The sequence below is a fragment of the Malaclemys terrapin genome, assembly GCF_027887155.1.
Source record: "Malaclemys terrapin pileata isolate rMalTer1 chromosome 20 unlocalized genomic scaffold, rMalTer1.hap1 SUPER_20_unloc_1, whole genome shotgun sequence".
Classification (NCBI taxonomy): Eukaryota; Metazoa; Chordata; order Testudines; family Emydidae; genus Malaclemys; species Malaclemys terrapin.
Genome location: NW_026530188.1, coordinates 282,205 through 309,445, shown reverse-complemented (window position 1 = coordinate 309,445; position 27,241 = coordinate 282,205). Strand labels below are relative to the sequence as shown.

The 27,241-nt window shown below is 63.1% G+C and overlaps 1 protein-coding gene across 6 annotated transcripts in view; it reads left to right on the top strand.

The window, feature by feature from the left end:
• ATP2B3 (ATPase plasma membrane Ca2+ transporting 3) overlaps nt 1-27,241 on the top strand; it is a 51,348-nt gene that overhangs the window by 20,728 nt on the left and 3,379 nt on the right. For 2 of the 6 annotated variants that reach the window (XM_054014865.1, XM_054014866.1), the window contains exons 4-21: nt 133-330; nt 2,901-3,158; nt 4,055-4,180; nt 6,009-6,134; nt 11,834-11,875; nt 12,315-12,479; nt 12,896-13,110; nt 13,925-14,167; nt 15,206-15,447; nt 15,688-15,922; nt 16,158-16,337; nt 16,568-16,655; nt 16,913-17,019; nt 17,270-17,461; nt 17,811-18,024; nt 18,758-18,969; nt 19,175-19,282; nt 20,060-20,242. In XM_054014865.1, the coding sequence (XP_053870840.1) occupies nt 133-330; nt 2,901-3,158; nt 4,055-4,180; nt 6,009-6,134; nt 11,834-11,875; nt 12,315-12,479; nt 12,896-13,110; nt 13,925-14,167; nt 15,206-15,447; nt 15,688-15,922; nt 16,158-16,337; nt 16,568-16,655; nt 16,913-17,019; nt 17,270-17,461; nt 17,811-18,024; nt 18,758-18,969; nt 19,175-19,282; nt 20,060-20,242 (3,134 nt within the window). Of the gene's footprint in view, nt 1-132; nt 331-2,900; nt 3,159-4,054; nt 4,181-6,008; nt 6,135-11,833; nt 11,876-12,314; nt 12,480-12,895; nt 13,111-13,924; nt 14,168-15,205; nt 15,448-15,687; nt 15,923-16,157; nt 16,338-16,567; nt 16,656-16,912; nt 17,020-17,269; nt 17,462-17,810; nt 18,025-18,757; nt 18,970-19,174; nt 19,283-20,059; nt 20,243-23,312; nt 23,470-27,241 lie in introns of all 6 variants that reach the window. The other 4 variants (XM_054014871.1, XM_054014868.1, XM_054014870.1 and 1 more) reach the window with 4 other exon arrangements.

Genomic DNA, 27,241 nt, shown 5'->3' with positions numbered 1-27,241 from the left:
GAGAACCCAGGAGTCCTGGCTCCCAGCCCCCCCTGCTCTCACCCACCAGCCCCCACTCCCCTCCCAGAACCGGGGAGAGAACCCAGGCATCTGGGCTGCACCTTCATCCTCCCTCTCTCTGCCCCTGCTCAGGCCTGTCGGACAATGCGGCCGACCTGGAGAAGCGGCGGCAGATCTATGGCCAGAACTTCATCCCGCCCAAGCAGCCCAAGACCTTCCTGCAGCTGGTGTGGGAGGCTCTGCAGGACGTGACCCTGATCATCCTGGAGATCGCAGCCATCATCTCCCTGGGGCTGTCCTTCTACGCCCCACCGGGAGAGGAGAGCGAAGGTCAGTCCTTGCCTGGGGGGCTCCCAGAGCCTGGGGCGTCCCCCCCCCCCCCGAGATGGGGCGGGGCCGTCTCCGTGGGGCCAGATCCCAGGGTCAGCAGCTCGGTGTGGGGAAGGAAGGAAGCGGGTGGGAGGCGTTTTCCACACTTGGGAGGTAGCTCAGGCGTGGTTGGGTCACGGGGCTGCAAGGCGGGATGAGGGAGACATGCCCGTTCCTCCTCTGCTCCGTCCATCTGTCTGGTACGCCTCCATCCGTCCGTCCACTGACCTGTCCGTTCACCCGCTGCTCTGTCCATCCATCCACCCACTGACCCATCCATCCGTCCGTCTGGTACGCCTCCATCCGTCCATCCACTGACCTACCCGTCCACCCGCTGCTCCGTCCGTTCGTCTGGTATGCCTCCATCCATCCATCCATTGACATACCCGTCCACCCGCTGCTCCGTCCGTCCGTCTGGTACGCCTCCATCCGTCCATCCATTGACCTACCCGTCCACCCGCTGCTCCATCTGTCCGTCTGGTACTCCTCCATCCGGCCGTCCACCCGCTGACCCATCCGGCCGTCCACCCGCTGACCCATTCGTCCATCCGCCATGCCTCTATCCATCCACCCGCTGCTCCGTCTGTCCACCCGCCGACCCATCCATCCGTCCTTCTGGTACGCTTCCATCCGTCCATCCACTGACCTACCCATCCACCTGCTGGTCTGTCCATCCGTCCATCTGCTACTCCTCCATCCATCCACCTGTTGGTCCGTTCGTCCATCAACCCGCTGACCCATCCATCCGTCCATCTGCTACTCCTCATCCGTCCATCCACTGACCTACCTGTCCACCCACTGGTCCGTCCATCCACCCACCGGTCCGTTCGTCCACTACGCCTCCATCCATCCATCCTCTGATCCATCCGTCCATCCATCTGCTGACCCATTCATCCATCTGTCTGCTGCTACTCCCTCTGTCCACCCGCTGCTCCATCTGTCCGTCCACCTGCTGGTCCATCCATCAGCTACGCCTCCATCCATCCATCTGCTACTCCGTCCATCCATCCACTGACCCATTCATCCATCCATATGGTCACTAATCTGTCCATCCGTCCATCCATCCACTGATCCGTCCATCCATCCACCCGCTGATCCATCCGTCTGTCCACTGACCCATCTATCCGTCTTTCTGCTACTCCTCTATCCATCCCTCCATCCAGCCAAGTGCTTCTCGTCCATCCATCTGTCCATCCACTGACACGCCCGTCCATCCATCCGCTGACCCGTTGGTCCATCTGCTACTCCTCCATCCATCTGGTTGGCCACTGATCCATCTGGCCGGCCATCTGCTGACCCATCCAACTATTCGTCTGCTCCTCCATCACTTAGTGCATCCATTCATCTGCTGATCCATCCATCCGGCTGCTGATCCGCTTGTCCATCCGTCTGCTGACCTGTTCATCCAACCGCTTCACCATCTGCTCCATCCATCTGTCCGTCCATCTACTGACCCATCTGTCCGTCTGCTGATCCATCCGTCCATCCAACCACTGACCCATCCACCCGTCCATCCGCTGATCCATCTGTCCATCCAACCACTGATCCGTCCGTCTGTCCACTGACCCACGCATCCATCCACTGACCCATCCATCCGTCCATCCACTAGCCTACCCATCCATCCGCTGATCCATTCGTCCATCCATCCATCCGTCTGTCCATTTACTGACCCACCTGTCCGTCCACTGATCCATCTGTCCATCCACTGACCCGTCCGTCCACTGATCCATCCATCCATCCAACCACTGACCCATCCATCCATCCGTCCATCCAACCACTGACCCATCCAGGCGTCCATCTGTTGACCCAACTGTCTGTCCGCTGACGCATCCGTCCATCCAACTACTGACCCATCCACCTGTCCATCCACTGATCCATTCGTCCATCCATCCACTAACCCATCCACCCGTCCATTCACTGATCCATCCATCCAACCATGGACCCATCCATCCGTCCATCCACTGACCCACCCATCAGTCCACTGATCCATCTGTCCATCCAACCACTGATCCATCCATCTGTCCACTGACCCACCCGTCCATCTGCTGAGTTATCCATCCATCCAGCCACTGACCTATCCATCCATCCGTCCATCTACTGACCCACCCGTCCGTCCGTTGATCCATCCATCCAACCACTGACCTACCTGTCTGTCCGCTGATCCAGCCGTCCATCCAACCACTGACCCATCCATCCGTCTGGCCAGTGGTCCGCCCACCTATCCGGACACCCATCCATCCCCTACCTCGTCCCTGTGCTCATCCATCAGCCCACCCATGCCCTGACACATTTCCCCCACTGCAGACCCTTCCCACTCCTGGCTGGGGGCTCCCCACCGTAATGCCACCTGGCCTGTGGTGGGAGGAGAGCAGGACCATGTGGGGGGACTTCCTCCTCCATTGTCCCTGTCTGTCAGCATCAATGCATGTTCCCTTTCCTTGGCTCCGGCCTGACCTCCAACTCCTCCTTCCTGTCCCATTCTCTCTCTCTCCTTCTGCTCCGCCCTGGTCCTGCCCCGTGGCGTGGCGCAGCCTGTGGGAATCTGGCCGCGGGGGCGGAGGACGAGGGCGAGTCGGAGGCCGGCTGGATCGAGGGGGCAGCCATCCTGCTCTCCGTCATCTGTGTGGTGCTGGTCACGGCCTTCAACGACTGGAGCAAGGAGAAGCAGTTCCGGGGGCTCCAGAGCCGCATCGAGCAGGAGCAGAAATTCGCCGTCGTCCGCAACGGGCAGCAGATTCAGATCCCCGTGGCCGAGCTGGTGGTGGGAGACATCGCCCAGATCAAATACGGTGAGTGCGCCCCGATGCCGGGCTCGGGGGGCGGTCCAGAGGGGCTCGTGGGACTGATCTAGGAAGGGATAGATTGGCATGTGGCTCTGATCCCAGGTGGCCCGATGCTGGGTTAGATGGGAAGAGGTGGTGGGGCACGTGGGTACCATCTGGGGCAGGAGCAGAGGGGTATGCAGGGGGCAGAGGGACTCATGGGTCAAGTTCCACAATGACTGGGCCGAGGGCACAGGGGGTCTGATCTTGGGGCGGCCTGATGCTGGGGCAGATGGGCAGTGTCATGGAGTGTGGGGGGACACCAGGCCCTGCACCTCCGGCTTCCTGCGATTCCCCGCAACTCTCAGCCAGCCAGTAAAGCAGAAGGTTTATTTAGACGACAGGAACACGACCCAGGACAGGTCTTGCAGGCACAGACAACAGGACCCCCTCCCCCCAATTAGGTCCCCCCCCCAATTAGGTCCACAGCCCCATTGGGAGATCAGAGCCCCATCTGGGCTCCCCTCCATTACACCAGCCAGCTCCAGCGTCTCTCCCCCAGCCTCCCCCTGGCTCCTCCCCCAGCCTTTGTCCAGTTTCCTGGGCAGTGGTGTCACCTGGCCCCAGCCGCCTCCTGGGTTCTCACATTACGGTATCCGTCTCCCATCCCCCAGTGCAGCCCCCCAGCCAACCCCCCCTGCAACCTTCCCTGGCCAACACTCCCCACTCAGCATTCAACCACCACACTGAGAACAGGCCCAGTTCCTCACAGGCATGTTGGTGTGATCTGAGAAGGGCTTGTGAGGCATGTGGGTGCCATCTGGGCTATGCCGGTCCCATGTGGGGGGCAGATCCAGGGAGGCCCGACACCAGGGCAGAGGGACACACAGGTCTCATGTGGGCCATTTTCTCCCCTTCGCCAGGCGACCTGCTCCCCGCTGACGGGGTTCTGATCCAGGGGAACGACCTGAAGATTGACGAGAGCTCCCTGACCGGGGAATCAGACCATGTGCGGAAATCCGTGGAGAAAGATCCCATGCTGCTCTCAGGTGTGTGTGTGTGTGTGGGGGGCCGCATTAGGTCAGCCTAAGTGCTGGCCCTAGGGGGCGCTGTGCTGTGGGGTGGGGGGCTCAGTGGGGGGCGCTCTCCCCCAGCAGTCCATGCCGGGTGCTAGGGGGTTCTGTGCTGTGGGGTGGGGGGTGCTCTCCCCTGGCAGTCCATGCCGGGTGCTAGGGGGCGCTGTGCTAGGGGGCAGGGGACTCAGTGGGGGGCGCTCTCCCCCAGCAGTCCATGCCGGGTGCTAGGGGGTTCTGTGCTGTGGGGTGGGGGGTGCTCTCCCCCAGCAGTCCATGCCGGGTGCTAGGGGGCGCTGTGCTAGGGGGCAGGGGACTCAGTGGGGGGCGCTCTCCCCCAGCAGTCCATGCCGGGTGCTAGGGGGTTCTGTGCTGTGGGGTGGGGGGCGCTCTCCCCCAGCAGTCCATGCCGGGTGCTAGGGGGCACTGTGCTAGGGGGCAGGAGACTCAGTGGGGGGCGCTCTCCCCCAGCAGTCCATGCCGGGTGCTAGGGGGCGCTGTGCTGTGGGGTGGGGGGCTCAGTGGGGGGCGCTCTCCCCCAGCAGTCCATGCCGGGTGCTAGGGGGCGCTGTGCTAGGGGGCAGGGGGCTCAGTGTGGGGCGCTCTCCCCCAGCAGTCCGTCCTGTGTGTTAGGGGGCGCTGTGCTGTGGGGTGGGGGGCTCAGTGGGGGGCGCTCTCCCCCAGCAGTCCATGCCGGGTGCTAGAGGGCACTGTGCTAGGGGGCAGGGGACTCAGTGGGGGGCGCTCTCCCCCAGCAGTCCATGCCGGGTGCTAGGGGGCGCTGTGCTAGGGGGCAGGGGACTCAGTGGGGGGCGCTCTCCCCCAGCAGTCCATGCCGGGTGCTAGGGGGCGCTGTGCTGTGGGGTGGGGGGCTCAGTGGGGGGCGCTCTCCCCCAGCAGTCCATGCCGGGTGCTAGGGGGCGCTGTGCTAGGGGGCAGGGGCTCAGTGGGGGGCGCTCTCCCCCGGCAGTCCATGCCGGGTGCTAGGGGGCGCTGTGCTAGGGGGCAGGGGACTCAGTGGGGGGCGCTCTCCCCCGGCAGTCCATGCCGGGTGCTAGGGGGCACTGTGCTAGGGGGCAGGAGACTCAGTGGGGGGCGCTCTCCCCCAGCAGTCCATGCCGGGTGCTAGGGGGCGCTGTGCTGTGGGGTGGGGGGCTCAGTGGGGGGCGCTCTCCCCCAGCAGTCCATGCCGGGTGCTAGGGGGCGCTGTGCTAGGGGGCAGGGGGCTCAGTGGGGGGCGCTCTCCCCCAGCAGTCCGTCCTGTGTGTTAGGGGGCGCTGTGCTGTGGGGTGGGGGGCTCAGTGGGGGGCGCTCTCCCCCAGCAGTCCATGCCGGGTGCTAGAGGGCACTGTGCTAGGGGGCAGGGGACTCAGTGGGGGGCGCTCTCCCCCAGCAGTCCATGCCGGGTGCTAGGGGGCGCTGTGCTAGGGGGCAGGGGACTCAGTGGGGGGCGCTCTCCCCCAGCAGTCCATGCCGGGTGCTAGGGGGCGCTGTGCTAGGGGGCAGGGGACTCAGTGGGGGGCGCTCTCCCCCAGCAGTCCATGCCGGGTGCTAGGGGGCGCTGTGCTGTGGGGTGGGGGGCTCAGTGGGGGGCGCTCTCCCCCAGCAGTCCATGCCGGGTGCTAGGGGGCGCTGTGCTAGGGGGCAGGGGCTCAGTGGGGGGCGCTCTCCCCCAGCAGTCAGCGACTCTTGGAGGTGGTCTGCCGCAGAGCCATGAATGGAACCCAGGTGTCCTGAGTGGTGGAAGGGAGCTGATGGCCCGAGCACGCGTAGCCTCCTGTTCACTCTGCCTCCGCTTTCCCAGGCACCCACGTCATGGAAGGCTCGGGGCGGATGGTCGTCACGGCCGTCGGGGTGAACTCCCAGACTGGGATTATCTTCACCTTGCTGGGAGCCAGCGGGGAGGAAGAGGAGAAGAAGGATAAGAAAGGTGAGGGGCCTTTTTGGTTTCCTGGGGCTCGTTCTTGGTGTCCATTTTCATGTCCTCCTCTGAGCTGGTTCCACCAGCTCCTGTTTTGCTGTGGTCAAGGTCTCCGCCGTGTCATGCCTTGAGCGGGCTCCGTCAGCTCCTGATGGCACCTCGCTGCGTGTGGACTCAACGTTGCTCATGGAGACTCTATGCCATCGTGTGTTGACCCTGTGTCTTCACCATCCCACATGGACCCGATGAGTGTGGTGGGGCCAGCGACGGCCCATGTTGACTCAAAGCCTTTTTCTTGGGCAGACCCCGTTCCCTCAGCTCCAGCCCACGTGTCACGCATTTTGACTCGATGGTGCTGGCCTTAGACTCACTGGGTTTCATTGTCCGTTCAAGGTGCCACTTCTGGATGCCCTGACAGCAGTTAAATCCACAGTCAGTGGGGGGCAATAGACTCCAACCCAACTGCAAACTCCACCCTACAACTGCACTAAAGAACCATCTGCCAAGAAAGGCTCTGCTAGTCCGACTCCCCCCCCTTCCACGTCCCACAGTGGCCTCTGAATCCCAAGGGTCAGGTGGTGAAGAGCTCTGACACAGCACCCGTCCGTATTGACACACCCTCATGTATTGACTCCCCGTCAGTTCATATTGACCATCCCAATCCCCGACTGATTCATCCCCTTCCTATGTTCACTCCACATAATCAATGTGGATTTGCAGGGCCCAACCGGAATTCTGTACTGACTGGAGGACGTGGTGCATCCAAACTGGGTGGACGCGACGCCATTGGGCACTGACCCAACAGCGTCCCTAACCGACTTGTGTGACGAACCGGGACTGTTCTGACTGTGGTCTGTGAATGCTGACAGGGGAGTGTGGCTAGGATAGTCTGCATTGGGGGATGGGAGACTGACCCAGGGAGAATACCTGAGCATGTAACATGAGAACCCAGGAAGGGGTTAGAGGCCAGGTGACACCTTTGCCCGGGAAACTGAACAAAGGCTGTGGGAGGGGTCGCTGAAGGGAGAGTTTTTTCAGGAGCTGGCTGGTGATATGGCTGGGAGGCAGATGGGGCTCTGACCTCCCAAGGGGCTGAGGTGCCCTGAGACCCCAAGATGGACCCAACTGAGGGGGGTCCTGTTGTCTGTGCCTGCAAGACCTGTCTTGGACTGTATTCCTGTCATCCAAATAAACCTTCTGCTTTACTGGCTGGCTGAGAGTCATAGTGAATCGCAGGAAGCCGGGGGTGCAGGGCCTTGTGTCCCCCCACACTCCATGACAACTGGTGGCAGAGGTGGGATCTACTGCACCCCGTGGACGGCGCGTCCTGCAGTAAGTGACTGGGGAGCAGTAAAACGAAGGGGGATTGACGGGGACCAGGGGGGCTGAAGAGTCAGAGAGAGACGGTTCAGGGGGCGATTGACCCCTGGGAGTGTGTGACCAGCGAGAAGGACTGTTGCAGTAACAGGGTCCCTGGGGGGGTCGCAGCAAGCGGTCCCGGGGCGGAGGAGTCTGCAGCTCGACCCTGGCAGAGAGGTGGTGACCTGAAGAAGGGCTGGCACACTAGGGTCCCCCTGGAGCGGTGGAAAGCGGAGAGCACAGGCCGGTGAGTGGCCAGCAGGAGGATGGATGCTAAACGCCTTAAGAGCGACCTGGTGGAGCTGTGCAAGCAGAAGCGGCTGCGCACTGGGAGGTCCACCAAAGAACAGCTCATTGCCCAGCTGGAGGAGAGGGATCGCTTGGATGGACCGAGCCCTGTCCCTGAGGGAAGCCGCCCGGCGGATGCAGCGTGGGCCCCGGGGCCTGACCTGGCTGGGAGGGGTCAGACTGCTGCCGAGGACATCCCGAGACCCTGCCTACCTATACCTAGGGGAGGGGTTGGGGGAAGCCCAGCGAATACCAAGGGCACCCTGACCCTGCCGGCCAGCAGCGGATCGTCCCGGCGGAGCTCCCCGTCCCGGGAGCGGATGCGGCTGGAATGTGACAGGGAGCTGAGACTGAAAGAGCTCGAGTTAAGGCAGCAAGAACTGAAGCAGGAGCGGGAAGACAAGGAGAAACAACGTCAGCATGAGCTGGAGCTGGCCAGGCTGAGGAGCAGTGGGGCCCCGGCTGCGGTGAGCGAGGGGGGACCCAAGACTGCAAAGAGCTTTGATAAGTGCTTCCTGGCCCAGCGTCAGGAGGGGGAGGACATGGATACCTTCCTGACGGCCTTTGAGAATACCTGCGAGCTGCTCCAGGTTGACCCTGCAGACAGGCTCCAGTTTCTCATCCCCTCACTGGACCCCACAGCCAGGGAGGTGCACAGCCGACTGAAAGGGGCGGAGACAGGGGACTACGAACTGTTCAGAAAGGCCCTGCTCCGCGAGTTTGGGGTGACCCCTGAGACATAATGGAAAAGGTTCCGGAGTCAGCGTAAAACCCATGAGGTCACATACCTACAACTAGCCAACGGGGCGCAGGGGTATGCCCGCAAGTGGACAGCTGGTAGGTTTGAACTTCCCCGGGTCACTGGCTAAAGTGACCCCGCTCAGTTCGGTCTCAAAGGGGGGAGAGATGTGACGAACTGGGCCTGTTCTGACTGTGGTGTGTGAGTGCTGACAGGGGAGTGTGGCTGGGATAGTCTGCATTGGGGGATGGGAGACTGACCGGAGAATACCTGAGCATGTAACATGAGAACCCAGGAAGGGGTTAGAGGCCAGGTGACACCTTTGCCCAGGAACTGAACAAAGGCTGTGGGAGGGGTCGCTGCAGGGCGAGTTTTTCAGGAGATGGCTGGGAGGCAGACGGGGCTCTGACCTCCCAAGGGGCTGGGGTGCCCTGAGACCCCAAGATGTGCCCTGAGACCCCAAGATGCACCTAATTGGGGGGGGTCCTGTTGTCTGTGCCTGCAAGACCTGTCTTGGATTGTGTTCTTGTCGTCTAAATAAACCTTCTGCTTTACTGGCTGGCTGAGAGTCATGGTGAATCGCAGGAAGCCGGGGGTGCGGGGCCCTGAGTCCCCCACACTCCATGACAACTTGTTCTCCATTGGTATTGACCCAGCGCCAATGGACTCATTCTCCATCCACACTGACCTGCTGTCGCTTGGAACCGATTCACCCTCCATCCGTACTGACCCAACACCATCACCAGCCAACTCATTCTCCAACCGCACTGACCTGATGCCACCCCTCACAGTCATTCTCCATCTGTATTCATCCAACACAATTGCTGATGGACTCATCCTCCGTCCACACTGACCTGCCGCCGCTTGGAACCGATTCACCCTCCATCCGTACTGACCCAACACCTTCACCAGCAAAGTCATTCTCCTTCTGTATTGACCCCGTACACTTGCTAATGGGCTCGTGTTGCGGAGTGTGGGGGAGTCAGGGCCCTGCACCCCTCTTCCTGAGATTCACTGCGACTCTCAACCAGCCAGTAAAGCAGAAGGTTTATTTAAGGACAGGAACACAGTCTCAAGCAGAGCGTGTAGGTACGACCAGACCTCCTCAATTAGGTCCCTCTGGGAGGTTCAGGGAGCTTAGACCCCAGCTTGGGGTTCCCTGTGTTGCACCACCCAGCCCAAACTGAAACTAAACCAAAACGCCTCCTGCAGCTCCTCTCTTCCTTTGTTCAGTCTCCCGGGCAGAAGGTGTTAATTCTCCCCACCCCCATTCCTGGCTCAGGTTACAGCTCAGGTAGCTTCCTTCAAGGGAAGTCCCCCCTCCCCACTGCAATCCCCCTGCAACATTTCCAGGTCAAATCTGTCCTGCTCCCTGCTCCGTCACAGCTCGCACTCAATCCCTATGGACCCAACTGACTCATTCTGCATCGGTGTGGACCCCATGACGTCCTCAACCAAGTCATTCTCTGTCTATTGACCCAACATCATCACGGATGGACTCTCTCTGCATCCGTATTGACTGATTGCTAATTGACTCGTCCTCTATCTATATTGACCCATCCCTAACTGACTTTCTCTCCATCCATGCTGACCCCACGCTGATGGACTGATTCTTTCTCTGTACTGAGCCAGTTAGCCACAGCATGGGGTCAGCATGGCTGGAGAATGACCCATCGCCAATCAACTCCTTTCATGTCTGTATTGACCTAACCTCATCCCTACCCAGCTCATTAGCTAAATTTATGGACCTGATGCTGCCCCATAGGAACTCATTACTCCATATTGCCTACGCTTCAACAATGATTGACTTCTTGTTGATCCACAGGGGCCACGCATCCTTGCTAAGTGACTCACTGTCAACTTGCCTTGACTTGGCATTCTCGGGAGTCAACTCAGCCTTGCCCGTGACCGACGCCCATTCCCTATTGACTGGTCACTAACTATGTCCTATTGACTCCAGTTCATGTCCATGCTGAGTGCCGTCCTATGTTGACTGCCCAGCGTTGACTCCATAGATTCCTCTAGCGACCCGTTGTCCTCCTGGATCATCTCAGCGCAGTTGTATCTAATAAGCCTCCTCTTCATCGTACGCAGTGTTGCCTTCTGTTGGTTGGAGATCGGGGAGGTCACCCCAGGGTTCCAGCCAAGAGAATTCACGTGGAAATGGAACCCTGAGGCCATGGCAGTCAGGGCGTGACTCCAGTTTGACCCTGGAGTAGCTGAGATTGGAATCTGGTCCTGCCCCCATTGCAATCAGGGGTGACTCCAGATTGACCCTGGGGAAGCTAAAATCAGAATCCAGCCCTGCTCCCATTGTAATCTGGCATATTCTGAATTCTGTGTTTTACTTCAGTGCAGTATAATGGTTGGGGTGGGGTGAGGGGCTGGGAGCCAGGACTCCTGGGTTCCCTCCTGGCTCTGGGAGGGGAGGGGGGTCTGGGGGATCAGAGCGGGGCGGGGAGCCAGGACTCCTGGGTTCTCTCCTGGCTCTGGGAGGGGAGGGGGTCTGGTGGTTACAGGGATATAACATGGCACTCTCCCGTGCCCTCGTTTGGAAGGATGGGGCCCTGCTGAGATAAATAGCAGCCTGGAGAAGTTGCAGACGTGTCTCCCTGGCACAGCAACCCTCAGACGATCCCATAGACGGATGCAATCACACTCAGGTTTCTGGTGCTTTCTGCTGGAAGAGAGCAGCGTTTTAACGAGTATCTGCTGCCCCTGCAGGGCTGGGTTCTGAGCTCAGCTCCCCAGGAGCCAATACGGAGTCACCCCAGATTGCAATGGGGGCAGGGCTGGGTTCTGAGCTCAGCTCCGCAGGGGCCAATCCGGAGTCACCCCAGATTGCAATGGGGGCAGGACTGGGTGCTGAGCTCAGTCCCCTGGTGTCAATCCAGAGTCACTCCTGATTACAATGGGGTCAGAGCTGGGTCCTGATTTCCCCTTCCGTGGAGTCCCGCCAGAGATTCTGCCCCAGCACAGAGCAGGGACGGATGGACAGATGGACACCCAGAGCAGGGCTCATCCCCTCCAGCAGGGGCGGCAGGGACACCCCCTTCCCTGAGACTCCCCAGGGAACCCTCAGTTCGAAGCGGCGCTGGGGGGGACCCTGCTATCTCCCTGAACTCAGAGCTCCAGCACTGCCTGTCTCTCCACACCTGCCCCCCTGCACAGACAGGAGTCCCCTCCCAGCCCTCCCCCAGCGCCGGCTCCCCACGGAGCAGGCTGGGGGCTGCAGTGTCTCTGTGGCTCCATCGTCTGTGTTGTCCTGTCCGTCTGTCTGGCCTCAAGTGTCCTGTCTCTGTCGTCCCTTCTTCTGTTGTAGGGAAGCCCCAGGACGGTGTGGTGGAGAATATTCAGAACAAAGGTAACGGGCCGGGGGACCCGGGCCCAGCTGGGGTCTCGGGGGGACGACTTGAATTGGGACACTCTGCACGTTCACAGTCTGGTGGTTAGAACAGGGGGGCTAGGAGCCAGGACTCCTGGGTTCTCTCCCCAGCTCGGAGAGGAGAGTGGGGGCTGGTGGGTTAGAGCAGGGGGGGCTGGGAGCCCGGACTCCTGGGTTCTCTCCCTGGCTCTGGGAGGGCAGTGGGGGTTGGTGGGTTAGAGGGGGGGCTGAGAGCCAGGACTCCTGGGTTCTCTCCCCGGCTCTGGGAGGGGAGTGGGGGCTGGTGGGTTAGAGCAGGGGGGTCTGGGAGCCAGGACTCCTGGGTTCTCTCCCCGGCTCTGGGAGCGGGTGTGGTGAATCCCCCTCCTATCCCGCTTTGGTGGGGCATTGACCTGCTTCCCTCCCTGTGTCCGCACAGCCAAGAAGCAGGACGGCGCGGTGGCCATGGAGATGCAGCCGCTGAAGAGCGCCGAGGGCGGGGAGATGGAGGATCGGGAGAAGAAGAAAACCAGCACGCCCAAGAAAGAGAAATCTGTGCTGCAGGGCAAGCTCACCAAACTGGCTGTGCAGATTGGGAAAGCAGGTGTTGATCCCTTCCCTGCGGGGTGCCGGCTCCCCCCGGCCCAGGGCAGGGACTGGCTGGCTCAGGGGGGCGGGGAATGGGGCCTGTCCCCTCTGGGGGGCGCCGGCTCCCCCCGGCCCAGGGCAGGGACAGGCTGGCTCAGGGGGGCAGGGAATGGGGCCTGGGGCCTGTCCCCTCTGGGGGGCGCCGGCTCCCCCGGCCCAGGGCGGGGACTGGCTGGCTCAGGGGGGCGGGGAATGGGGCCTGGGGCCTGTCCCCTCTGGGGGGCGCCGGCTCCCCCCCGGCCCAGGGTAGGGACTGGCTGGCTCAGGGGGGCAGGGAATGGGGCCTGGGGCCTGTCCCCTCTAGGGGGAGCCAGCTGTGATCTGGGGCTGGACCCCCCCCCCACTAACCCCTCTCCCCCAACCCCCGGGCAGGTCTGGTGATGTCGGCCATCACCGTGATCATCCTGGTACTGTACTTCGTGATCCAGACCTTCGTGTTGGACGGGCGGGTCTGGCTGGCCGAGTGCACCCCCGTCTATGTCCAGTACTTCGTCAAGTTCTTCATCATCGGCGTCACCGTGCTGGTGGTGGCCGTACCCGAGGGGCTGCCCTTGGCCGTCACCATCTCCCTGGCCTACTCCGTCAAGGTGAGGGGGTGGGGGGCCATGGCGCGGCCTCGTGGGCTTCTGTCTGTGCACCTGGGACTGCCGCCGTCTCGGGTGGTGCCCATGGATGGACTGGTGCCACCACATTTGCTTGAGTCCATCCATAGATGGGCGCCACCATGTTGGCTTGTGTCCGTCTGTCCAACCCTCCCTGGGCGCCACCACGTTGGCCTGTGTCCATCTGTCCGTCCAATCCTCCCTGGGCGCCGCCACGTTGGCTTGTGCCTGTCCACCTCATCCATCCATGGGCACCATTTTGGTTTTTTCTCATTGGTGCGGCCATAATGATTTGTATCCATCCATTGTTGGGCACCACGTTGGCTCGCGTCCATCCACTGATGAACGTCAGTTGGGATCATACCCGTCCGTGCACTGGCGCAGCCCTGTTGGGCTGTGCCCGTCCCATCCGTGGGCACGGCCACTTGATGCTGAAGGATGCAGCCACCAGATGTAGTGGGGCTGTTGTGGGGTGGCGGGACGCAGGAGCAGACAGAAACAAGGGGGCGTGGGGAGGGGAGGCCACAGAGCTCCAAGGGAGAGGGATCTGGCAGCGGGAGACGGTTGCCCCTATGGGTGTCGCCCGGTCTGTCTCAGAGCGCGCTGTGGGCAGACGGGTGTGGTCCGGCACCGGGAACACGGTACACGGTAACTACATCCCGGGAGGGTGCCCCCTAGTGGGCACAGCTAGAACCGGCTCCCTCACCGCACAGGGCCCCCGGTGTCTCCGGCTGGCTCCCGGCCTCGGGGTCAGATCTGAGGCTGACGCAGGGGTGGGGGTGTCCTCTCTGCCCTTCAGAAAATGATGAAGGACAATAACCTGGTGCGGCACCTGGACGCCTGCGAAACCATGGGCAACGCCACGGCCATCTGCTCCGACAAGACCGGCACCCTCACCACCAACCGCATGACAGTCGTGCAGGCCTACCTGGGCGACACCCACTACCGCCAGATGCCCGAGCCCGGCAGCCTGACGCCCCGCATCCTCGACCTACTGGTGCACGCCATCGCCATCAACAGTGCCTATACCACCAAGATACTAGTGAGTGGGGGGCCCTGTGAGTCCCCTGCCTCCCTCCGGAACCTGACGCCCCCGAACCGCCCCCCCGTGTCCCCCTGAACCGCCCCCCGTGTCCCCCTGGTCCCCCTGAAGTGCCCCCGAACCACCCCCTGTCTCCCCCGGCACCCCCGAACCGCCCCCCATCTCCCCCTGGTGCCCCTGAACTTACCCCTGTCTCCCCCAGCACCCCCAAACTGCCCCCCGTCTCCCCCGGCACCCCCAAATTGCCCCCCGTGTCCCCCTGAACCGCCCCCCGTGTCCCCCTGGTCCCCCCGAAGTGCCCCCGAACCGCCCCCTGTCTCCCCCGGCACCCCCGAACCACCCCCCATCTCCCCCTGGTGCCCCTGAACTTACCCCCGTCTCCCCCGGCACTCCCAAACCACCCCCCCCCGTGTCCCCCTGGTGCCCCTGAACCGCCCCCCGTCTCCCCCTGGTCCCCCCAAAGTGCTCCCGAACTGCCCCCCCCGTCTCCCCCGGCACCCCTGAACCGCCCCCCCATCTCCCCCTGGTGCCCCTGAACCTACCCCCATCTCCCCCGGCACCCCCGAACTGCCCCCCCGTCTCCCTCTGGTGCCCCCGAACCTACCCCCATCTCCCCCAGTGCCCCTGAACTGCCCCCCATCTCCCCCTGGTGCCCCCGAACTGCCCCCCATCTCCCCCTGGTGCCCCCGAACTGCCCCCCGTCCCCCCTGGTGCCCCCGAACCGCCCCCCGTCTCCCCTGGTGCCCCCAAACCGCCCCCCGTCTCCCTCTGGTGCCCCCGAACCACCCCCATCTCCCTCTGGCGCCCCTGAACCTCCCACCCCAAACCTCCCACTCCATCTTCCCCGGGTCCCCTGCGAATCTCCCCCTGGTGCCTCCCTGAAGGGGGAATTCAGCAGAGCTGGGAGGCTGGAGGGGGGACCGCAGCTGGGTCTCAGGGTGGCTGGGGTGTGTGTGGCAGGGTTGGGGGGCCAGGGAGGAACGCGGCGGAGCTGGGGGGCTGGGGGAACCCGCAGCCCTGACGCCCACCGCCCCACAGCCTCCAGAGAAGGACGGGGGCCTGCCGCGGCAGGTAGGCAACAAGACGGAGTGCGCCCTGCTGGGCTTCCTGCTGGAGCTGCACCGCGACTACCAGCCCGTGCGCGACCAGCTGCCCGAGGAGAAGCTCTACAAGGTCTATACCTTCAACTCGGTCCGCAAGTCCATGAGCACCGTCACGCGCCTGCCCCAGGGCGGCTTCCGCGTCTTCAGCAAGGGCGCCTCCGAGATCCTGCTCAAAAAGTGAGTCTGGCCCCTGCGTCCCACCCCAGAGCCGGCTGCATCGTCCCTGGAGACTGGCTCCCGCGCCCTGCCCCAGAGGTGGCTGCACCTTGCTGTCGGGCAAGGGGTCCCCGTATAACCAGCCCCTGCCCCACCCCAGAGGTGGCTGCATGTTGCTGCCTGGCGAGAGGTCCCCATATACCCAGCCCCCCCACCCCGCCCCAGAGGGGCTGGGTCTGAGCCAGGCGTCTCCCCTTCCAGGTGCTCCAACATCCTGAGCAGCAGTGGGGAGCTGCGCAGCTTCCGCCCGCGGGACCGGGACGAGATGGTGAAGAGGGTGATAGAGCCCATGGCATGCGAGGGGCTGCGCACCATCTGCCTGGCCTTCCGGGACTTCGCCGCCGGCCCGGAGCCCGACTGGGAGAACGAGAACGACATCGTGGGGGAGCTCACCTGCATTGCCGTGGTCGGCATCGAGGACCCTGTCCGGCCCGAGGTACCGGCTCTGCTGGCTCTGCTGGGGCGGGTGGTTAGAGTGGGGGGGCTGGGAGCCAGGACTCCTGGGTTCTCTCCTGGCTCTAGGAGGGGAGGGGGGCGGGTGGTTAGAGCAGGGGGGGCTGGGAGCCAGGACTCCTGGGTTCTCTCCCTGGCTCTGGGAGGGGAGTGGGGGTTAGAGAGGTGTCAGGACTCCTGGTTTCCATCTGGTCCCGCTGTCCTCCCCCCCCCCCCAGGTTCCCGAGGCCATCCGCAAATGCCAGAAGGCCGGGATCACCGTCCGGATGGTGACGGGCGACAACATCAACACGGCCCGGGCCATCGCCGCCAAGTGTGGGATCCTCCAGCCCGGGGAGGACTTCCTGTGTCTGGAGGGGAAGGAGTTCAACCGGCGTATCCGCAACGAGAAGGGAGAGGTACGGGGATAACGGCCCTACTACCGCCGCCGCCGGCCCCACGGGGGATAACGGTACCACTGCTGCCGCCGGTCCCTGGCCACGCCAACGGGGATAATGGCCCCACTGCTGCTGCCCTAGCTCCAGTGGGGAGGGTTCATACTTTGGGGTTGGGGGTTGCCCCAGGTTTGGGGGGGTGGTCCCCCACCATGAGCCGCTGACTCCAGCTGTTCCCCCTCCCCCCCCCCCAGATCGAGCAGGAGCGACTGGATAAGATCTGGCCCAAGCTGAGGGTCCTGGCCCGGTCATCCCCCACCGACAAACACACCCTGGTGAAAGGTACAGACCCCCCCGGGCTCCAGGCAGGCATGGGGGGATGGGCTGAGGTGATGGCACTGTGGGAGGAGGGGGCTTTGGGGGCATGGGGGGAGGGGACCAGGTGAGGCTGGGGGGCAGAGATGGGGTCATGGCGGAGGAGGTGCTTGTGGGGCCCATGCAGGGTGGGGAGCTGGCGGGAGAGCGGGGGGCATGGGGGGGAGAGGAAGGGGGGAGGGCTATGGGGCCCCCTCCTCCAGCTGAGCCCCCCACCCCCACAGGCATCATCGACAGCACCATCGGGGAGCAGCGGCAGGTCGTGGCCGTGACGGGGGACGGCACCAACGATGGGCCGGCGCTCAAGAAGGCCGACGTCGGCTTTGCTATGGTGAGATGGCCCCCGGGTGCCGCCCAGCCCAACGCCCCCTTCGAGTCCCCCCACCTGCGCAGCCCCCGTGCGCTCCAGGGCCCGTCCGGCGTCTGAAGCCCCCAAACTGCCCCCACCCGCCCCAGAAAGGGGATTTCCCACAATGCATTGGTGCACTTGCCCGTCCGTCTGGGGAGGGTGTGAGGGGCCGAGCTGGGGCGGGGGCCTGGCCTGCTGCCCCCCCGTGACCCCGCCGTCCCCCCCCCCCCAGGGCATCGCGGGCACCGACGTCGCCAAGGAGGCCTCGGACATCATCCTGACCGATGACAACTTCTCCAGCATCGTCAAGGCGGTGATGTGGGGCCGGAACGTGTACGACAGCATCTCCAAGTTCCTGCAGTTCCAGCTCACCGTCAACGTGGTGGCCGTGGTGGTGGCCTTCACCGGCGCCTGCATCACCCAGGTGGGGCGCGGGCGGGGCCGGGGGGAGGAAGGGATGGAGGGTGGCGTGGACAGAGAGATGCCCCGCCCCTCCATGTGCTTGCCCCGCCCCCTGGGCGCTGGCCCCGCCCCCTGTGCACTGACCCCCCACTCCTGGGTGCTGGCCCCGCTCCTGGGTGCTGGCCCCACCCCTCCATGTGCTGGCCCCGCCCCCCGGGCGCTGACCCCACCCCTGGGTGCTGGCCCCGCCCCCTCCTTGCGCTGACCCCGCCCCATGCACATTGGCCCCGCCCCCTCCGTGCGCTGACCCCTACCCCCACACATTGACCCCGCCCCCTCCGTGCGCTGACCCAGCCCCCGCCTCCCCCCAGGACTCCCCGCTCAAGGCGGTGCAGATGCTGTGGGTCAATCTCATCATGGACACGTTCGCCTCCCTGGCGCTGGCCACCGAGCCGCCCACCGAGTCGCTGCTGCTCCGCAAGCCCTACGGGCGCAACAAGCCCCTCATCTCCCGCACCATGATGAAGAACATCCTAGGCCACGGCGTCTACCAGCTCAGCATCATCTTCACCCTCCTCTTCGCGGGTAGCGCCCGGGGGGGGCCGGCCGGGGGGCCGGGCTGGGGGCGGGATGCCGGGCCGGGGGGGCCGGGTGGGGGGGTGGGATGGCAGGCCGAGGGGGCCGGGCGGGGGGGCGGGATGCCGGCCGGGGGGGCCAGGCTGGGGGGCGGGATGCCGGCCGGGGGGGGTCTGTGCTGGGGGGCGGGACGCCGGGCTAGACGGGCCCGTGGGGAGGGGGAGGCAGGACGCCGGGCTAGACGGGCCCGTGGGGGGGGGGGGGAGGCGGGACGCCGGGCTAGACGGGCCCGTGGGGAGGGGGAGGCGGGACGCCGGGCTAGACGGGCCCGTGGGGAGGGGGGGAGGCGGGACGCCGGGCTAGACGGGCCCGTGGGGAGGGGGAGGCAGGACGCCGGGCTAGACGGGCTCGTGGGGAGGGGGAGGCAGGACGCCGGGCTAGACGGGCCCGTGGGGAGGGGGAGGCAGGACGCCGGGCTAGACGGGCCCGTGGGGAGGGGGAGGCAGGACGCCGGGCTAGACGGGCCTGTGGGGAGGGGCGGGAGGCGGGACGCCGGGCTAGACGGGCCCGTGGGGGGGGGGAGGCGGGACGTCGGGCTAGACGGGCCCGTGGGGGGGGGGGGAGGCGGGACGCCGGGCTAGACGGGCCCGTGGGGTGGGGGGAGGCGGGATGTCGGGCTAGACGGGCCCGTGGGGGGGGGTCTCTCTGTCTGCCCCTGACGCCCCGTCCTGCCCTCCCCCAGGGGAGATTATCTTCGACATCGACAGCGGGCGGAACGCCCCCCTGCACGCGCCCCCATCGGAGCATTATACCATCATCTTCAACACCTTCGTCCTGATGCAGCTTTTCAACGAGGTGAACGCCCGCAAGATCCACGGCGAGCGGAACGTCTTCCAGGGCGTCTTCGGGAACCCCATCTTCTGCGCCATCGTCCTGGGCACCTTCGGCATCCAGGTACCTGGGGGGCCGGGCAGAGTCCCCGACCCAGAGTGTGGCCGCGCCGGGCGCTGCACAAACCCTCCCCCCCCCCCGACCCAGAGCGCGGCCGTGCCAGGCACTGCACAAACCCTCCCCTGACCCAGAGCGCGGCCGCGCCAGGCGCTGCACGGGCCCTGTCCCAGGCTGCTCCCAACTCAGCCCCCGTCTCCTTTCCCTGCAGATAGTCATCGTGCAGTTCGGGGGGAAGCCGTTCAGCTGCTCGCCCCTCAACGCCGAGCAGTGGCTCTGGTGCCTCTTCGTGGGCGTCGGTGAGCTCGTGTGGGGACAGGTGAGCAGCCCGACCTGCCTCCCTAGTGCCCTGCTCCGCTCCCCTCCCACAGCCGGGAGAGAACCCAGGAGTCCTGGCTCCCAGCCCCCCCTGCTCTAACCCACCAGCCCCCACTCCCCTCCCAGAGCCGGGAGAGAACCCAGGAGTCCTGGCTCCCAGCCCCCCTGCTCTCACCCACCAGCCCCCGCTCCCCTCCCAGAGCCGGGAGAGAACCCAGGAGTCCTGGCTCCCAGGCCTGCCCTACTCTAACCCACCAGCCCCCACTCCCCTCCCAGAGCCGGGGAGAGAACCCAAGAGTCCTGGCTCCCAGCCCCGCCCTACTCTAACCCACCAGCCTCCACTCCCCGCCCCGAGCCAGGAGAGAACCCAGGAGTCCTGGCTCCCAGCCCCCCCGCTCTCACCACCAGCCCCCACTCCCCTCCCACAGCCGGGAGAGAACCCAGGAGTCCGGGCTCCCAGCCCCCCCCGCTCTCACCCACCAGCCCCCACTCCCCTCCCAGAGCCGGCGAGGGAACCCAGGAGTCCGGGTTCATACATCAAGGCACCGACCAATTTCTTCGTCCAGTAACTCCCCAGCAGTGGAGCTGAGACTCAGGGCGCTCACCATGTTTGGAGTCGTAGCTTTTGGCAAGGGTTGGATGGACAGAGCAGGCGGTGGAGGGGGGGCTGGACTCCTGGGTTTTCTCCCCAGCTCAAGGGTGGTGATTGGTGGGAGGGGGGTCAGGGTCCTGTGTGTGCCTGGGGGTGGGTTTAACCCCTTCTCTGACTCCCCTGCAGCTGATCGCCACCATCCCCACCAGCCACCTGAAATGCCTGAAGGAGGCGGGGCACGGTCCCGGCAAGGACGAGATCACAGACGAGGAGATGGCAGAGGACGAGGAGGAGATAGACCACGCCGAGCGGGAGCTGCGCCGAGGCCAGATCCTCTGGTTCCGTGGCCTCAACCGCATCCAGACCCAGGTAGGGCCCGGGGTATCCCACTGTCCCCACCAATGCATTAATCCGCTTCCACGCCCTTTCACGCTCATGCCTGGGATGGGGAATGTGGGATCCCACTTCCCCCACCAACGTGTCAACAAGCTCACCCCCCTCCCTTTCCCACCTTCCCCTTCCCCACTCCCCTTTTTGCTTTTGTGCCTAGAGATGACAGGAGGAGAGAGATGGCCCGGAATCTCCTCACCCCGAGCAAGGGATCCGGTGGCCACTTGGCTCATGGCCCTGTTGTTTCCACCTTCAATTCCCACTCAAACCAATAGGAGACCCAGATGTCCTGAGTCTGATCTGGGGCGCCAGGCAGGAAACTGGGCTAGATGGGCACCCATGGTATTATCCATTGGCGGGTGGGAAGGCATCTCCTAAGCCACTCAGGATACCAGAATGGGGTGTTTCTTGTCACCCAGTTTGTAACCTGACCCCTCTAACTTGCAGACCCTGGGCATCGGTGTTTGTACCCTAGTGAGATGAATGGGGCAGCTCCCCCCTTCTCAGAGTGATTGGGTCAGGCTCTCTGCAAACTCAGGCATGGCTGGTGAGGAGCCAGGACCCCAGGGTTTTTGCTTTCATTTGCCCCTCCCTCTGCCCAGAGAGTTTTTCTCCAACCATCATTTTCGTGTAGTCCCATAGTGCCCCCTAGCCGGGCTCTGCACGGACCTTATACACTAGGGGATGGATTTCAGCCCTGGCTCTGTAGCCGAATGAGCCCCAGATGGGAGATGTGACTTCCCCTGCCCCCAACCTTAACTCTTCCCTCTGCATGGCCCCCTCCTGAGCCCACTGCGCTCCATCATGCACCTCTGACCCCAGGGTGTGGGGGCGCACTTCAGGACGGGGAGTGGGCAGAGTTAAGGTTATTTTGGAAAATGTCTCCATCGTCCCCCACAGGACGTGGGAGAGGGAGCCAGACTGACTGTGGCTGGCTATAAGGTGCCAGTTCTTAAAGGGGCGACAGCCCAATTCACCTGGGGCCATCCCTGGGCATCCTTGTTTGGGTGCTGGGAGGAATTCCCCAGGCAGGATGTGATTGGAGAAAGCTGAGGCATATCGGCGACCGGACCTGGTAGACGATTCCTCCAGCATTTTCTACAAAACAAGGATTTCGTTTGGGAGGGGGAACCCTAAGGTTTTCAGCTGGAAAAATTCAAATTGTTTGGTTGCTGGGGAAAAGAATAGTTTTGGCCTGAAAAATGTTCAGATTTTGGGCCCAAAATACTCAGTGCTGGAGTGTAACAAGGCAGTTTTCAGCCAGGGTTACACCATTTTGGGACTACAAATATGTGGGTTTGGTCAGATACAATCTGGTTCGGGCAAATTTTGGGATGACAATAATTGATTTTCAGACCCAAAAATGCAGTTTTCGGTCAAAAACATTGGTTTGGCCATTTTTGGTCAAAAATATCCAGTTTTCAGAAGTTTTCAGTTCTCTCTCTGAGGGGAGGAGATGAAAATAATTGGTTTTTTTTTCATCCAAAATACAGTTTTTGGCCAAAAAATACACAGTTTGGGGTAATTTTCAGCCCAAAATATTGGGGTTTCAGCCAAAAAATACTCTACTTTTGACCGTTTATGGCCAAAATTATCCTGTTTTCAGTCCTCAAACTGAATGTGTTTTGAAGTAGGGGCTGAGCATTTTAATTTTTCTGCCAATCCCCCTTTATTTAAAAAATAGAAGTTTAAATTTTCCTAGGAAAATGTTGTGGAAAATGGGGGAAAAACTTGAATGGGATTTTTCTGCGGCGAGGGAAATCCCCAGCTCCCGTTCTGGGCCCAGCTCTGGGTGTCAGGGTCCGGGGCAGGAGCTCGGCCGGTGTAGGGTCTGAACCAACCTCCAACAATCCTGGGGTCAGAAGATGTTTCTCCAAAGGGCTGGACGGGGGCATCCTGAAGCAGCGAGGCAGGACGCCGCGTAGATGGGCCCCTTTTCAGAGGACCTGGGTTACTAACCTGCCTTCTGATTGCAGCCGGCATCTCTCGGAGGCGCCGTAAAGGGACGTGGCGACTTGTAACCTGTTTCCTTCCCTTTGTTAACGTGAGGGACAGAGCCTGGCTTATGGTGCTTGGACAGAGAGCCGCTCGTCTGTGCATCCCTGCACCCACCCAGCCCCCCTGCTCTGACTGCGAGGCCCCACTCCCCTCCCTGAGCCGGGAGAGAACCCAGGAGTCCTGGCTCCCAGCGCCCCCTGTTCTAGCCACCAGAAGTGGACAAAACAGGGAGAAATCTGGATGCCCCCCCCCCTGCAGTTCTCCCCTGCCAGCCGGCAACCCTTTCTGACCCTATGCCGGCAGTCACACGGCACCCCCCCTCACCACGGGCAGGCGCCCGGCCCTGAGGCTGAGGGGGAGTGGATCCCAGCCCTCCCCGGGGAGCAGAAATGGGGCACCCCACGAGCCAGCAGCCGCAGGTCGAACCAGACTCATTCAGGCTGGCACGAGGCGGCCGATGTTTAACGCCAAGGGGAATTAGCTCCCGGGACAGTTTCCACCGGGGTCGTGGTGGATTCTCTTTCACGGGTGCAGTGTGAATCATGACGGGACGTTTCTCTACCAAGCCTGCTCCGTGGCCGGGTCAGACGGATGGTCCCACGGTCCCTTAGCCAGCAGGATGCCCCGCACAAGCCAGCCGCCGTCAATGGAGCGAGGCCGATTTCCACCCGCACCCCCCCATCGCCCTCCCCATTTACCCAGCCTCCTCGGCTCCAGCCATAGCTTGGGGGAGGGGGAACACCCCCCCAAAAAAATCATAAGCGTGGCTTGAAAACAGGGCCGCTTCTTCTGCAGCCCCTTCCCAACCCACTGGTGGGCGCCCCGTTCCCACGCGTTTCTCAACCTCCACGAGCTGATTCGAGACGGGTTTGTTGTTTTAACCCCAAGCCGAGATTTCCCCCCGACCCCAGCAGCCGATGTGGGCTTTTTTTTTAAAGCCCCCCCCGCCCATCTCCCGCCAATCTCTGCAGCCGCCGCCTCCCCTGTCCCCCCCGATGCTCAGTGCCAACCGCGGACGACGTCTCTGTGTATCTCATTTTCTCTCTCGTAGATGGAAGTAGTTAGCACCTTCAAGAGAAGCGGCTCCTTTCAGGGGGCCGTGCGGCGCCGCTCCTCGGTCCTCAGCCAGCTGCACGAAGTAACCAATCTTTCTACCCCTACTCACGTAATTCTCTCCGCTGGCAATCCCACTTCTGCCACCATCGGGAGTGAGTGACCGTTTTGCTCTTACTGCTTGTGTGCTTTTGAACAACAAAAAAAGACAGATTTAACGTTTCCCCCTCCTCCCCGCCTCCTATGGCCCCCCCTCTGCCCCGGCCCCCCCATGCTCACTGTTGGTCTCCTATCTATTTTTTTCAGTTCTCTCTCTGCTCTCTGTCCGACCTCAGGCGAGCCGGATTTCCATTTCCTAAAGCCATACGGTCGCTTTCTCTCTTTTGCCTTTAGCCGGTTGATTCAAGACCCCCGCCCTGCCCCACGCCCCTTTATTGGCTCCCTCTTCTGTCCTTCTGGGGTGGCTTCCCCAGCTGAAATGGAGCGGGTGACGCCAATCTGCGCCCCCGTCCAGCTGGGGATCTGGCCCCATTCACAGTCGATGTTTGGGTCCGTGTCCTTTTCTCTGTGTTTCTGTGCGTGCCCATTTGGGAGTGCTGCCCTGGCCCCTTGGGGACCCCCAAACAGGCCAGATTCTACCGCTGAACACACCCATGAATGAAGAGGAATCAGATTCTGATCTGGTGTGAATCTAGAGTGACTCCCTTCATGTGAGCCAAGCTCATCCAGGGGCTACTGGGGCATGGGTGGGTTAGAGAAACCAGATCAGGAATTTCTGTTTCCCGGAGGGCTAGGTTAGCCAGGGTGCGCACTGAGACGGGGGTGGTCTCTATTCCTCTCCTCTGAGACGGGGGCAGGCGGGATACCAGGCTAGATGGGCCTGCGTAGGCCACTCAGCCCCCCTCTCCCCCAGCCTCCCTCAAAATCTGGGGCGCTCCCTCCCCCGATAAACTTCCTTTCTCCTCCTCTAAGAAGCGCATGGCGACAAACCCAGGCTGGCGAGTTAAGCGGGGCCTGTCGCTCCCTTCCCTCGGGGTGGAACCCCGGCATCCTGGGTGGCAAAAATACCTTCAAGCCTAGTAAAGGGGGCTGTGGGGTTTGCTCCGGCTGGGTGGGGATGGACTCTCGGTGCCTTCTTCTCGTGTGGTTCGGTGTCGTCCTTCTGCTTCTGGCGCCCCCGTTCCCCGCAGGGTAAGCCTTCGAGTATGAGCCCAGCCCACTTTTTGCTGTCGATTCTTTTTTTCCGATCTGTGTCTCTACCTGCTTTTTTCTCTCCACACAGCTCTGTGTCTCGTTCGCCTCTGCCCACCCCCCCCGCCCCTTCCTGGCGCATCCCTCCGACCGGCCCCCCTCCCTCCCCCCCGTCGGCGGCCAGCGGGGTCGTGACAAAGCCTGTATTTCTTTTAGGAACCGATCAGCGGCCGGGCGGCCTGGCAGGGTCATTTCAGGAGCGATTGGAAAACGAATCTGAACCTTTCCCCCACCCCGGCCCCTCCAGAATATAAGAGGGGGGTGGGGATCGGGGCGGGAACCTGCCTGTAATTGTCCCAGGCCAAGCAGGGCTAGGCTGAAAGCAAGGTAAATTTCAGATCCGGACCTTGTAAATTACACAGTGGGGTCAAGCTGGGTGGGGACTGAGGGTGGCCAAGGTCGTGGGGTTCCGACCGGGAGCTCTCCCAGGTGCACGTGCAGCGCCTAGCACAATGGGGTCCCTGTCGCACCAGGAGCAGCACTGACCCCTCGTGCTCAGGGCACTGCACGGCCCCCGCCCTCGAGAGCTCACCCTCTGAACAGACAAGGGCAGGGCCATTGGCTCCACTTCGCAGACCGGGAGACTCCATATTTGGGGGGGGAGCTGCCAGCTTAGGGTGTGCAACCCCCCCCAACCCCACGCAAATACACATCCCTGCGCTTGCCTGTTCCCAGGCCCCGCTTGGCAGCGATCTGCCCCCCCCTTTCAAAACCATCACCAGCCGCAGCCTGAAATGAACCCCCAACGCTCCCCCCCATCCCCGCCCCTCCACTATCCTTCCACCTCAACCCCTGTTTTTCCCCCGCTTTCCAGCTGCCACGAGGAACCGGGATGGAGCCATTTGTCTGGTCGCCAGGAGTCTGGTGTTTTCGAGTGTTTGCGGAGGGGGGGGGGCTGTCTGTCAATCACACCTTTCATCCCCTCCACCCTCCCCCCCCGACCACCCCCATCCCATCCTTGACTTTGCTTTCTGCTCACTGCCAGGGGTCTAGAGATCCCCCCCCCAATCTGACACCGTAGCGATGGGAGGCTCATGGGAGGAGGCCCTTAACCGCCCTCCCCCACATTCCAGTCTTGGGGGCTGCAGAGCCCCCCGACTGAGACCCTCCCCCGAGATCGGGGACCTCTGTCACACTGGACACTGTAGAGACACCCCCAATCCTGATCAGCTCGGGGGGCCCTGTCACACGGGGTGCTGTGTGCACACAGGCCCTGCCCCGAAGAGCTCACGGGGTGAATAGACGGAAGGGGAAACTGAGGCAATGTGCCCCAGCAGCCAGGCCAAGCTGGGAGTAGAACCCAGGAGTCCTCCGCCTCGAACTTCCCAAACCAGCCTGTGAGCCCCCCGCCCCCGCGTGGCCCCAAGCCGGGGGGGGGGGCATCTTTTTGCTCCACCTAGTGGACAGCTGTGGAGAGTCCTGCCTCATTGCCCACGTCCACCCCATCTTTGCACCCCTTTTCTCCCCCTCCGCCTCTTTCCTCCGCCCCATTTTGCTTCTGCAGGGACCCAATCCTGACACACACACCCCAGCCAGAACCGGAGGGGGGGGTACTGGGCTCTATTTGCTGTCCCAGCCTCTTTATCTCCCCCCCCCCCCCCCCGGCATCGCTTCATTCGCTGCCTCCTGGGGTGGGGTGCATGGCATGGACGGGCACACGGAGCCGCTGGCATGAGGCCCCCTGCTCCCCGTTACGATCCAGCAAGGATGGGCATGAATACTCGAACGTTTACCGCACTCTCGCATGCCGCCTGTCTGTCTGTCCTCTGGCCTTTCCCTCTCGCTCTGCCCACCCAGGGACACCCCGGTCTGCCCGGCGTCACCCCCCAGCTCGGCTTGGGCACGGCTCGACGAGGGGGCAGCGCTGGCTAGATGACAATCCTCCCAAAGATATCGCCGGCTTACGTGAGGGGGGGGCTGGGTACAGCACAGACCCCGACTGGGTGCAGGACCCCTGCCCCAAAGGGCTCAGAGAGAGGATGGGTCACCCCCCCCGCCATTAAACAGAGGGAGGTTGAGAGTGAAGAATGGGACAGAGGCGGGGATGGAACCCAGGAGTCCGAGCCCCTCCCCGCTGCACACACACTCGAATCCCCAGTCTCCTCCCAGAGCCAGGGAAAAAAACCCAGGAGTCCTGGCTCCCAGCCCCCCCTGCTCTAACCACCAGCTACCCCTACCCTCCCAGAGCCAGGGAAAAAAACCAGGAGTCCTGGCTCCCAGCCCCCCTGCTCTAATCCACCAGCCCCTACTCCACTCCCAGCCCCACCCCAGCACCCCGACACACACACTGGACCCTGGCTCCCAATCCTTGAGTGCACCCCACTTTCCCAGGAAGAGGGGGGGTAGTGCCTCACTGACCCCTCCCCTTGCTTAGTTTTCAAATGTGATGCACTGCCCCCAGTGGGGCTATTGGGGGGGTCAGTGACACGTACCCCCTGCTCCATTGCAATCCGCTGGGGCTGGGGCCTGCTGGACTTGTGGGTGGCTTCCTTCCGGCTCTAGCATGCGCTATGTCCCCGGGGGGGCTCCCGGGGGCCGGGAGCTGGCCCTGCCCACAATGCACTGCACAGACCCACCCCAGGGCCTGAGTCGTCCTGCCCTGTGCCCTGATCCAGCGCCCGCCCCCCCCCGTCCTGAGTTGGGCTCCCCCCCATGCCCAGCGTGTGCCCCCCCGCC